Source organism: Anolis carolinensis, chromosome 2 (genome assembly GCF_035594765.1).
Source record: "Anolis carolinensis isolate JA03-04 chromosome 2, rAnoCar3.1.pri, whole genome shotgun sequence".
Classification (NCBI taxonomy): domain Eukaryota; kingdom Metazoa; phylum Chordata; class Lepidosauria; order Squamata; family Dactyloidae; genus Anolis; species Anolis carolinensis.
Genome location: NC_085842.1, coordinates 179,108,032 through 179,120,479, shown reverse-complemented (window position 1 = coordinate 179,120,479; position 12,448 = coordinate 179,108,032). Strand labels below are relative to the sequence as shown.

General features: G+C 40.6%; 1 protein-coding gene across 5 annotated transcripts in view; it reads left to right on the top strand.

The window, feature by feature from the left end:
• Positions 1 to 12,448, top strand: part of wnk3 (WNK lysine deficient protein kinase 3) — a 148,966-nt gene that overhangs the window by 124,706 nt on the left and 11,812 nt on the right. For 4 of the 5 annotated variants that reach the window (XM_062971191.1, XM_062971192.1, XM_062971193.1 and 1 more), the window contains exons 16-21: positions 1,347 to 1,481; positions 4,291 to 5,141; positions 5,673 to 5,901; positions 6,284 to 6,405; positions 11,191 to 11,657; positions 12,128 to 12,339. In XM_062971191.1, the coding sequence (XP_062827261.1) occupies positions 1,347 to 1,481; positions 4,291 to 5,141; positions 5,673 to 5,901; positions 6,284 to 6,405; positions 11,191 to 11,657; positions 12,128 to 12,339 (2,016 nt within the window). The remainder of the gene's footprint in view (positions 1 to 1,346; positions 1,482 to 4,290; positions 5,142 to 5,672; positions 5,902 to 6,283; positions 6,406 to 11,190; positions 11,658 to 12,127; positions 12,340 to 12,448) is intronic. The other variant, XM_062971194.1, reaches the window with a different exon arrangement.

Below are 12,448 nucleotides of genomic sequence, written 5' to 3'. Positions count from 1 at the left end.
ATAAGTGAGACTCTACTGTATATGGTATTCCTTGTTAGCTGAGCATGCTAATATCTATTTATTTGGTTGGGGAGTAGGTCTGTTAACAGCAAGAGAACCTCTTTTTGTTGCCAGTGGAAGACAGCCTCTGGGATTTTCCTTGCTCCCCCTTTTTTATTTGGTCTGTTAAATGTAGTTGCCTTTGTAAAGCAAACTAAATTCTATATGACAGAAACAAAGGTAAGTAATGCTGCTCATGTACAGAGAGCTTCAACAAGACAAAAACTTTGAATTGTCCATGATGTTATTTAATGGAAGTTTTGATCTGACTTTTCCTACTGTTTGGTTTGGGTTTCCTCTTTTACAGCCTAGAATCCAAGGTTAATTTCTAGTTCACTGGCACTGCTCTTGGTAGTTTCAGCTGAACAACGTGGCATATAGCAGTCTGCACCTAGACAGCCAGTACCTGCCTGATCCTAATGTGAGGCAGGTTGGATGGCATTATGCAGACCCCACAGGATCGATGGTGGAGACATGGTCTAACATGCCTACATTCTCAGGCAGTTTTGCCAGTGAGCCTCCCTAAGCCAAGAAAAAGGATAGAATTGAAGTAAAGCAAAGTCAGAATGTTTCCCTAACAGCAAATATACTCTATTCGTGCATCAGTCCTCTCCAGGAAAATGGAGAAAGTGGACCCACGTGGCATATATGTGTATTGCATTTGCTCCTGGTGCGATACATTTGGAAGAAAAATGCTTGAAAAGGAAATGCTTTGTTTTGTCCAGCTCCGTGAATCAACATGTGTTGTGGAAGAAGGATCTCCTTTCCCCCTTTGCCTTAACAGATGCTTAGGTAGAGCCACCACATACTGTTTTAGGAATATTCACTGAAATAAGGAAGAAATTAAAAGGTCAAGTAGGAGAACCTGTCCTTCAAACAATAGTCCCATTACAAATTAATGGTAGTGACTTTAGCACAACTTACTGCAGATTTCCTTGGAAAAAAGGCAAATTTCCTCTGAATAAATCTTGGCAAGAAAACTCTGTGATATGTTTGCTTTAGGGGCACCACAAGTCAGAAGTAACTTGAAGGCACATAACAAAATATTTTTTCAGTATGACTTATACTATTCTTACTATATTTATGGGGATTGCAGCCTTAGTAAATCAAGGCCAACACCAGAAGTTTGACCATTGGACCATGCTGCTTCTTCTAATACTGCTCCTTGCTGTTTTTGTAGTCATGTTTCTGTATGATTTCCTTCTCCCCTTTTGTTGCACACTTCAGAGGTGGTAGAGCATCGATGATCCCATAAGACAATTATTCCCCTCTCTTCTTTCTTCCCTCCCCACTCTCTTTCCCTACAGGTGACTCTGCTCCCCAATCATCCCCTGTTGGCCGCTGGAGATTTTGCATCAATCAGACAATAAGGAACAGAGACCCCCAAGCACCCTATACTCTTTTGCAGTCAACAACAACTGCCCCGGGACGTCAGATGACAGGCAAGTGTATGATGATTTTGAAAGTGTGGTTCATTTCCAACTCCTTGGAGTATGATATTATTCTTCACCCCAATCCTTTCCACAGTTACTTTCCCAGTTTAGACAAGTGTCTATTTTCTGTCTTTGGCGACAACCATTCTCTTTTGAGTGGGTTGCCAGGGATTGTAAATGTGCACACTTCTACAATTTCATTAGCACTTCAATTGCAATGAGACCTAACAAAAAACAAAATCCAAGGGCCCCTTTGTACCAAATGGACTGAATGCAGTGGCAGTGGGGAAGGCAAATAATGTTAAGGGCTAGGGCTTTGGTTTTTTTCTCATTTATTATTCCTTGGTTTTAATTTAAGTATAATTTTTTTTCCTTTCAAGCCATTCATCACACATTGTTAAAACACTGCTATTTGTACTTCCAACAAAGTTTGGGCATTTTAAATTTAGAAATGTAAGTCACCCACAGTCTTGTAAAAATCTGTTCTGTACCAACCTTGGTAAAACTACCAAACCCACCCAACATGACTAAAAGTACTGACAGTTTTTGTCTGTCCTATTGCTAACAATAGTGTATATTCATTTTTTTAAAAGAAGAGTTGGATTAGTTTTATTCAAGTATAAGAAATGATATATGGAGATGGTTGTAATTGTCTTTTTGCACTTTATGTGTGATTTAAGACCCAAGTTAAGACTTTTTTAAAATTTTGCCACAGCCTTTATATACATTTAGTCTTACCTGGTGTGTGTTCCCCTCATTTGATTTATCGGCTGATATTATTAGAGTGGTAAGGGGAATCTAAAAGCTGATACAGTAATAACAATACCAAAAGGAAACATCTAACACTGTGGTGGTAAATCCTATAACTATATTGTATGTTGTAGCCATTACAGTGCTAGCTTTTCCTTTTAGGCTAGACCCATATATCTCTCTGGATTTGGCTTTCTGTGAGGTCATTTGGCCTATTCTACTTCAAATGTTTTAGGGATGGCTTCCTGGGGTATGTCTAAACTTTAGAAGATAAAGCCAGTGCCCCCCAGGTGTCATTAGGACTTGTAAAGTCATCTTTGCAATCATAAGTGTTTTGAAAAGTACCTGATCTCTGGAATTACAAGTGTTAAAAGAGCAGGGTTGTTGTATGTCTTTCGGGCTGTGTGGCCATGTTCCAGAAGTATTCTCTCCTGACGTTTCGCCCACATCTATGGCAGGCATCCTCAGAGGACCTCTGAGGATGCCTGCCATAGATGTGGGCGAAACGTCAGGAGAGAATACTTCTGGAACATGGCCACACAGCCCGAAAGACATACAACAACCCTGTGATCCCAGCCATGAAAGCCTTCGACAACACATGTTAGAAGAGCCTTTATGCCTTTATTGTCTTTTTTTCCTACTCTTTCCTTTTATCTTATTGTTTTCCTTATACTGTATTCTGTTTCCTATTAGTTACAATTATTCCCCCACTTCTAATATAATTCTAAAATCATAAATTAAAAAAATTAAACAAATGATAACAAATGAGACGTGCTGACCTCTCAAGGACCATACCCAGAGTTTAGAAGAGTTTTCTTGTTGGATTACAATTCCCAGCAGCTCCCCAGCTAGCATGGCCAGTGTTTTTGCTGGATGTGGGAATGAGTGAGCATTCCCACATCCAGCAAAGCCCTGCACTTTCTCTGGTGTTGGGGGCACAAGACCCATGAAACTGAAATAAAAATAAAAACTTTGATTTAAAAATTGCTAAAAATTATTTGAGCGAACATTTTAATCAATCAATGACTAATCCGCAACAGTTAAAATTGCAAATGGGCTACTTACTTACTTACTTAGGCGATCCCTCATAGTTCGAGGATGATTGTCTTCCATCTTGGGTGTGTGTCCGTAGATGGCTGAAGAGACCTATTCTTGATCTGCATGTTCTTCCGCAGTGAGGACATCGGTTTCCAGGTGGAAGGCGGTCCCGGTCAGGGTTGGCTTGACGGGCCTTCCTCTTGGCATGTTTCTCCCTTAAGCCCTCCATTCGTGCCTCTTTGAATTCCGCAACACTGCTGGTCACAGCTGACCTCCAATTAGGGTGCTCAAGGGCCAGGGCTTCCCAGTTCTCAGTGTCTATGCCACAGTTTTTAAGGTTGGCTTTAAGCCCATCTTTAAATCTCTTTTCCTGCCCACCAACATTACATTTCCCGTTCTTGAGTTTGGAGTAGAGCAACTGCTTTGGGAGACGGTGATTAGGTATTCAGACAACGTGGCCAGTCCAGCGGAGTTGATGGCATAGGAACATCGCTTCAAAGCTGGTGGCCCTTTGCTTCCTCAAGCACACTGACATTTGTCCACCTGTCTTCCCAAGAGATTTGCAGGATTTTTCTGAGGCAACGCTGATGGAAACGCTCCAGGAGTTGAGTGTGACGTCTGTAGACCGTCCATGTTTTGCAGGCGTAGAGCAGGGTTGGGAGGACAATGGCTTTATAAACAAGCACCTTGGTATCTCTACGGGTGTCCCGATTATCAAACACTCTCTGCTTCATTCTGAAAAATGCTGCACTCGCAGAGCTCAGGCGGTGTTGTATTTCAGTGTCGATGTTGACTTTTGTGGAGAGGTGGCTGCCAAGGTAGTGGAAATGGTCAACATTTTCTAATGTGACACCATTAAGCTGTATTCCTGGCATTGCAGAGGGATTAGCTGGTGCCTGTTGGAAGAGCTCTTTGGTTTTCTCAAATGGGCTGACTGTAGTGCCAATAATAATGTTTTCTGCTTCTAGACACACTGCAGACACTGGGAATCTTATGCCTTGTCTCAACAATTAATTGTTTGTGCTTCCAGATCATTTAAAGGAAAATACCAAAGAAGAGAGCCCTCAAAATTATTCAAAGACTGTGGAAAATCTTAACAACCAGCAAGGGTCTACTCCTCCTTCCAGCTCAAATGTTCTGAGGAGTGACAGTAAGATATCTGAGCCCCAAATTTTAAAAAGTGAGCAATCAGCTTGTCCTCACCAAGTGGAAGTCAGCATGGATACCCTGCTGTCTACCACTGCTGGTGACAACGATGCCCTTGCTCATGATTCTGCATCCTGGGTTGAGTCTTCAGGGATAGAGACTCAGGGTGATGGACCTTGCCTTTCATCCTACCCACTCTGTCCAACTGCTGGAACCACTGAGATGAATATGTCTACTGAGACCTTTCTGTCCAGATCAACTGACTGTCACATCCCAACCACTGAGGACATGGATAACTCAATGAATTCTGAACAGGCTGGTGCCATGGCTCAGACCCCAGGCCAGGAAGGACTTTCCTTCGCTTCTGCTCTGGAGTCAGACAGCGAGGGTCCCCCTAAGATGGATTTTGCTGACAACAATATAAAGACTCTGGATGAGAAGCTACGGACGCTTTTGTACCAGGAGCACAGTTTCTCGGGGACTTCCCCTGAGAGCCAGAAAGACACACAAAGTGCAGTAGAGTCTCCATTTTCCTCCTCTGCTGAAGATTTCCCTGCCTGCCCAGTATCTGAAGAGCTAGATATCAATTCCCCCAACGAGACCCAGCAAAGCCCATCAGAGGTGTCAGATCCTCAAACTATGTGCATGCCACCCACAAGTCATCCAGACAGTCTGCCAGTGCTCAGGAGAGAGCCCAGTAATATCACCTCTGCCCCCAGTGATCTCTGCAAAAACGTGAGTAATGGCAAGGGAATTAGCTGGGGTTAAAAACGCTTTGTTCTGCAGCTAAGGGTGTCCAGAATTATATTGGATGTCTATGCAAATCTACCTCACAGTGTAATTGTTCTTGTCAACAACAGGTAAGCATTTCCTGTAGATAAATTACGTCAGCATTTTGTTGATTCCTCTTTGCTAGTTTATTACAACAGAATTCTTGACTTGGGGGTGATGCAATCTGAATGGCATAGGGTAAGAGGCAGATCATCTTTGGCAGAAATGACAGAGACCTGAACTTTACAAGCTTTGCTTGTGCAAAGGAATTAGAAATCTCTTTCTGAGAGCAAAGAATTGATCTTTTAAAACAGTCAGGTGTCATCTCTTTTTCAGAATTAACATGGTTGAATTTAGAGGTTTGCATATATTTTCTTTAAGCAGGCAGGCAATATCTGAAATATCTAAGAGTCAAGGTGTATGTATAATCAAAATGACCCTCTTACTCTAATTGCTGTTTTTCTGTCCACTTCCCCATCCCTTTATTTTCTTCAGGAGACGTCCCCAGAGGCTTCATTTCCTGAGAACCCTGTGGCTTGTCCTGCTTCAGCATCAAGTGATGGAGCCGTGCACCTGCATGCAGGAGGTGGATATTTTGGCCTAAGCTTTACTTGCCCTAGTCTCAAAAACCCTATTAGCAAGAAATCCTGGACTCGCAAATTAAAAAGCTGGGCATACAGGCTACGGCAGACCAGCTTTTTCAAGAGATCAAAAGTCCGGCAAGGTAGTGTGCTTACAGTCAGGGATCTAGACTAGGTAACATCTGTTTTAATTTATTTATGTATGATTCTTTTTCTCTCCCTTTCCCTCCTTTTTTTGGGGCATTTCCTGCACTACTCCATATCTACCTTTTCCCTACCTTAATCACCTGTGTAACATTCCATCCATTACCACTTTGCTTTCCAGTTTGATTAACCAGTTTTTTCATTCCACATAGAGATGTAGGTCTTGGGATACCAACCAAAAAAGCCTACATGTATACTATGATCACGTGTTTTTTTTAATGAAATGTAGCTTCTTAGTGTCTTTATGGTTCCAACTTTGCCTGACCATGTCCTGTTTCTTTGTATTCCTTTCTTTTAACAAAATAAAAAAAATCACAACAGATGAAATGGCTGGGGATATTACGCCTGATTGGATTTCTCTCTCTGAGCAAGCAACAGTAGAGGATAAAATGACTGGTCAGTCTAAAACTGTGGCTGGATCATTCCAACGAGGCCGATTTCAGGTAGGAATAAGCTTGTTAGTTAATTCAATTGTGCTCAAATATGCCTTGTCATGAAGGGGGATTTGTTTTGCTGCTTTCAAAGACTATAAATAGTTTCCTGTCTACCAGTTCTAAAACAAGTTTTCATAGAATTTTAATATAAACATTGCCCATACTTACAGTCACAGCTGGACGACTAGTGAGAACTGTTAAATTTCTGGAAGATACTTGGAAGTTGGTGATGTGTAATGGAGAAGGAATTTCAAGAACTACCAATGGCCAGCAAAATTTGAGGAAGTTACTTTTTAGGAGTAGTCTTCTTCAGATCCCTTACCAAGTTATTTGGGGGATTATAGTCCATAGATAAACTTTTCTTTTAGCTTTGGTTTACAACCATGATTAATTTCTTCAAATCACTATATGAGGCATTTTCTGATTTTCAGTTCCTGACAATTTCAACTTTTTTTGTCTTTTTGTTCTCTTTCCATTTCCCATGAAGTATCCTAAATTGGTTTCTCCTGTATTTACCTATTTTTAATCTCTTGTCTATCAACGTTTCTCTGAAGACAAATCAGAAACAGCAAGATTTTTTTTTACAAAAATGTGTTAAAAACAGATGCATACCTTATAGATCAATTTTATTTATTTATTTACAGCATTTATATTCCGCCCTTCTCACCCCAAAGAGGACTCAGGGCGGATCACATTGCACACATAAAGGCAAACATTCAATGCCATGACACAGAACAGAGACAAGACGCAGGCACCAGGCTGGCCTCGAACTCATGACCTCTTGGTCAGAGTGATTTGTTGATTTGTTGCAGCTGGCTTGCTTTCCAGCCTGCGCTACCGCCCGGTCCTGCTATTGGTGCATATTTGGAGAATTTGCATGAAGATTTGTATCTGGAGAAATTCTGCTAGTTTACTCTCACTTAATGTAGGCTTTGAGGTACTCAGAAAGGATAGCTTTTAACCAGAAATCTGGAGGCTGCTGCATTTCAGGGGGCTCTTGTTCTGCTGATGGATTTCTTTGATGATTGGTCAGTCATTTTCTTATCTGTTGGATATGTGGCACAGCTGAAAATCACTAAGAGAGTTTTCGAATGCTGTGTTGTTGCTGCTTTATTTGGTGTTTTGAAAGTCATGATTGCACTTCTTGCAAGTTTTCCACAGAGTGTTCTCACCACTCATTCACACTCACTCACAGGAGAGAAAAAGAAGGGGCAGAGGTCTGATCCCCATCAAATATAGCCTTGCAGAGGGGAAAGTAGGGAGCTCCCAATAATTCCAGTTTTGACTGGAAAAAGATTTCCCATTCCCTGCTTTAACAAAAGTATACACCAGTGATTCACAGAGTGCCTGAAATGGGGGCATAGTAATTATTTTTCACCAGTGTGCCAGAGCTAATTTGTTACTTCGCACAGGGAACAATTGTTTCTTTCATGGCAACGTGCAAGCGTCAGCAGCCAATGGCTCAGGAACTGACTCCTGTCCAGGAACCACCACTAAGAATGTACCTTCTGCAATCCAAGCATGTGCCTCAAAACTGGCAGGTGTCATGTCCATCATAGACCGAGATAATCTTAATTTAAGACCATCCTCACTCCTCACTCTCTGTCTCTTGTAGATTAGGATTAACAAGAGGCCTTTTTTGGAGAGGAATTAAGTGTCATCTTCCCACTATGGCTTACTTGTGTGCTTGAAGTTTCAGTTGCTAAAAATTGTGGATTTATTTCAAATAGATCACTTTTTAACTACAAAAAAGCATAAAAAACATCACAGGTCATTGCTAAACTCAATAGTCTTCCTATATCATTTAGTAAGTCCTCCTATATCATTAACCCCTACCCCTAACTTATACATGTCTTACATTCATGTGGCATTGAATTATGTGATATACCATCAGTGTCAATGAAAGGAAATGTTACAAATGACTCAGTATTGTTAATTGCCATCCAGTTGCTTCACCCTGTGGGGCGATCTTATGACTGAGAGACCTACTTGTATCTAATTACTTCAAAAGCACTGTAGAATGAAATGGCCCTGCTAAGGATCAGTGTGGCAGTTATTTTATCTTTTTCAGAAATACAGGCATATGTTGTTTCTAGGATGAGAGTGACAATTAGAAATGTATTCCCATATTGTGGAAGTGCAATGTGGAAAACATCCCCAGTTAACTGCTGCTCTTGGCTCAATCAGTGTTTCCAGGAACATGGAAATAAAACTACTGCAAAAACCAAATCTATTCATCTTAATTATTTACTTTATAAAGCGAGAAAAGGGAGGAAAAGAAGCCCCAAAGTTAATGGATATGTGTTTATAGAGCCTGTATGTTATGTCTTTCTTTCACTTTAGTTTGGCCTTATGACTATAAATGCTTGAGACTGTGTCTTGCATGTATGCTATTTTGTGAACTGTACTGAATTGCTGAAACAAATTCAGTTTATTGTGGACATTATTAACAGGTATTGCTCTAGTAACAACTGTTGATCTGTCTCTCTGAACTGATCCCAAGAAAATCACTACATGGTTGAAAATATTTTTAGAAATAGCTCCATTATCATTTTAGCTCCAGCATTTCATGTACCAAAATAGGGTGCACCATTTGTTTGACTATGAGAGCTGCATTAGCAGTGAATGATGATTCAGAAGCCACATTGCAGTTGACTTTCCTCTCTTGTTTCTTTCATTCAATCGGGCCTGCAATGCATATTCTCCCACCCCTCAAAGAGGTAGCCCAGATGGGTATAAAAAATATGTAGAGGTTTTTAAAGGATACAAATATTTCTAATGGTCAGGAATGACATACAGTAGAGTCTCACTTATCCAACATAAAGGGGCCAGCAGAACGTTGGATAAGTGAAAATGTTGGATAATAAGGAGGGATTAAGGAAAAGCCTATTAAACATTAAATTACATTATGATTTTACAAATTAAGCACCAAAACATCATGTTTTACAACAAATTGACAGAAAAAGCAGTTCAATACACGGTAATGTAATGTAGTAATTACCTTGTTTATTAATTTAACACCAAAATATCGCAATGTATTGAAAACATTGACTACAAAAACATTGACTACTAAAAGACCAACTGCATTGGATAATACAGAACATTGGATAAGTGGATGTTTGATAAGCGAGACTACTGTAGTTGTGAAGTATGTCATGGGAGAGAACAGACATTTTCAAGAAAGGCGTTTCGCAAGTAAAACTTGTAAGAATTATGTTCCTGGTGTTAATAGTAGACATGCTTTTGACATTACTTCCATGACTTTTGGATGTGAGCTTTTTTTGTTTGGATCATGAATTTTTGAAGGGATTTATCCAAATCATGGCACTGTCTCATTTTTTAGTTAGTGATAGTATGTAATATTTATTAATTTACTGTATTTTTACCAAATTTGCAATAATTCAATGCCACATTAACATTAGACAAACAAGATGCAGTACATAAATAAGTAATACCGATGACTTGGTCTATATTTGCCCCAGGTTTCTGCAAAAGAGCTTTTTATTCTGTTCAGTAGTTCTTGGTGCACTGGCTTTTCTGTTGTTGCAGTAACATTTTATATATTCATAAAGTGTTCCCTTTGTGTGAACAGCATGCAGGTCTGTATCCTGTAGCTCCCTGGGCTTTCATGTACATTTTCCTCCCTCCCTTATTGTGTCGCAGTCTTTACGAAACCACTTTGTTTTGTTCTCTCTGCTCACTGCGCAGCTGTGAGCAGTTGCTGCAGTTGAGAGGATTCCCTAGAAGGCCTTTATGAGACAGCATTTTGATGACTATTCATTCAAAGGAGTTTTTAAAGGAATCTATAAATCTGGCGAGTTTTCAATCTTTCTCTCCCAGGCATTTTCTCTTTGGAATTCTGTCTGCATCAGTACTTCCTAGGAACATTGTTAGTGATTTTGTGTGAGATTTCCCCCCTCTTCTTTTGTATAGTGTCTGTAGCTCTAGGGTCAGCTGGCATTTATGCCACTGCAGTCCAAGTCTGCATTGACATGGCCTGCTACATTATTTTCCCATTTTTAGAATGGCAGGTAAGTATTTGCTGTCCCGTATATGCTGGAGCTCTGGTGTACATTTGGTAGCTTCTTACATACATTAAGTCTTCTTATTTGTTTTAGCTTTGATTGAATGTTATGTTTTTGCATATTGTGATCTTTAAATATTAACTCTTTGAAATTATATTGATTTAAATGTATGGTTACATGGTTACATATGCTGTATTAAGATTTTGGAAAGTAAGCAAAAAAAAAAAAAACCCTGAGAAAATTAGACTTGAGGAATCTTAGTTCCTTGTTGCTCAAAGCTGGGGAACTTCCTCAATTTCCAGGTTGAATTCCAACTTCAAGATTGGGACCCTGGAGGGACATAGTAGCTGCCCACCCCTGGTTGAACTGTTGTATAGTCCTAGTCCCATTCACTGTGTGAACAATTGTATACATTTGATATTGCTACCAGGCAAACACCTTCTAATACTTCCATTTGAAATTGGTTATGTATCTCCCATTGTGGAGGGGGTTTTTTGGAGGGGGGGATTATAAATGGAAGGTGGCCGCATCTGGGTTTCTCTGTAGGATTTGATAAATGAAGTGTGTTGATAGCACAGTAAAAGTCTTGTTTGGAAGCTCACCTAGTCATATGGCGGACACTGGAATTTCTAGTACACATGATGAAATTTAGAGCTGCAGCCTTAGGAAATCAAATACCCCTTTGCTTGCCTACCTTGGTCTTGATCCTCTTTTTTGGAAAATGGACTCTACCAAATTAATGCTTTTCTTCTGCCTTTCTCTTACCCAGGTAATCACAGTGCCTCAGCAGTTGGCCTCAGGTGGTTCAGAAAGTGAACACTGTGAGATGCCTCCTTCCTCGGAGCCTATGGGAGAAGAGGGGACTCTTAGGCAAGGAGCAATGGCTGTATTGGCCAGTGCTGTGGTTGAAACAGATGGATCATCCACTACTCCTGAGCAGCGGGAACTGGAGGAGACCTCAGCCACTGCTAGCAGCATGCAGTCTAGCTTGGAGCCCTGGTCCAAAGGGGGCTTTGTGCAGAAGCAGCCAAGCTCTGATAGTGAACTTTCTGCCCCCATGGGTTGTAACTTACAAAGCTGGGAGCGAAGCCAACAGTCACATGAGGAGAGGGGTGGCACCCACACAAAGAGGCGCAGTTCCCTCTTTTATTCTCCCTCATCCCCAATGAGCAGTGATGATGAATCTGAAATTGAAGATGAGGATCTGAAGGTGGAGCTGCAACATTTGCGGGAGAAGTAAGGATCACTGGCCATTATAACAGATTTCAAGAGTTCTTAATCGGAGCTTGGGGATTTTTTAAATGAATGTACTAACTAGTGGTTTCTATGAGTTGCAGTCCAAAAGGGTACCTTTTCTAAGCTGTGATTCTGATCCTGGAGGATACCCCGAAGGTGGACTGAATGGAGCATAATATTTCTAAAGTTAATTTTTATGGGCATATAAATGCATTTTAGCAGCATCTGACTGGAGCTTTTCAAGTTCTAAAACCATTTTCTAATCAATCCTTATCAATCCTAAGTGATGCAATAAACTGTGTGCTAAATCAGATTTTTACTATTTTAATGAGTAAAAGTGTGAATTACTTTCTAAACACTTCAGTGAATAATGGTAATAGCCAGAATTATTGGATACACTGAAATATCTTTACAAGCTTTCTGTTTGGGGCTTCTTCTTACTGAGGGTTTGGTTTTCTCATCTTGCCCAGACATATACAGGAGGTAGTGACTCTTCAGGCTCAGCAGAACAGAGAATTGCAGGAATTATATGAGCGTCTTCGCACCATCAAAGATAGCAGATCGGAATCATCTGAGATCTCCCTGCCACTGTCATCTCCACGCCGGCCTAAATCTTTCAAAAGCAAGCTGCGGAGCAGGCCCCAGTCTCTCTCACATGTAGATAATGGCCTTGTGGCTGCTGGTAAGGACATGAGAGTGCAAGACAGTCCATAACTGGTGCTGTTGTGGGAATTTGATCAAAGTGAAAGTTATTTTAATACATAACAAAAGTGGAAGGTTCACAGAAGAAC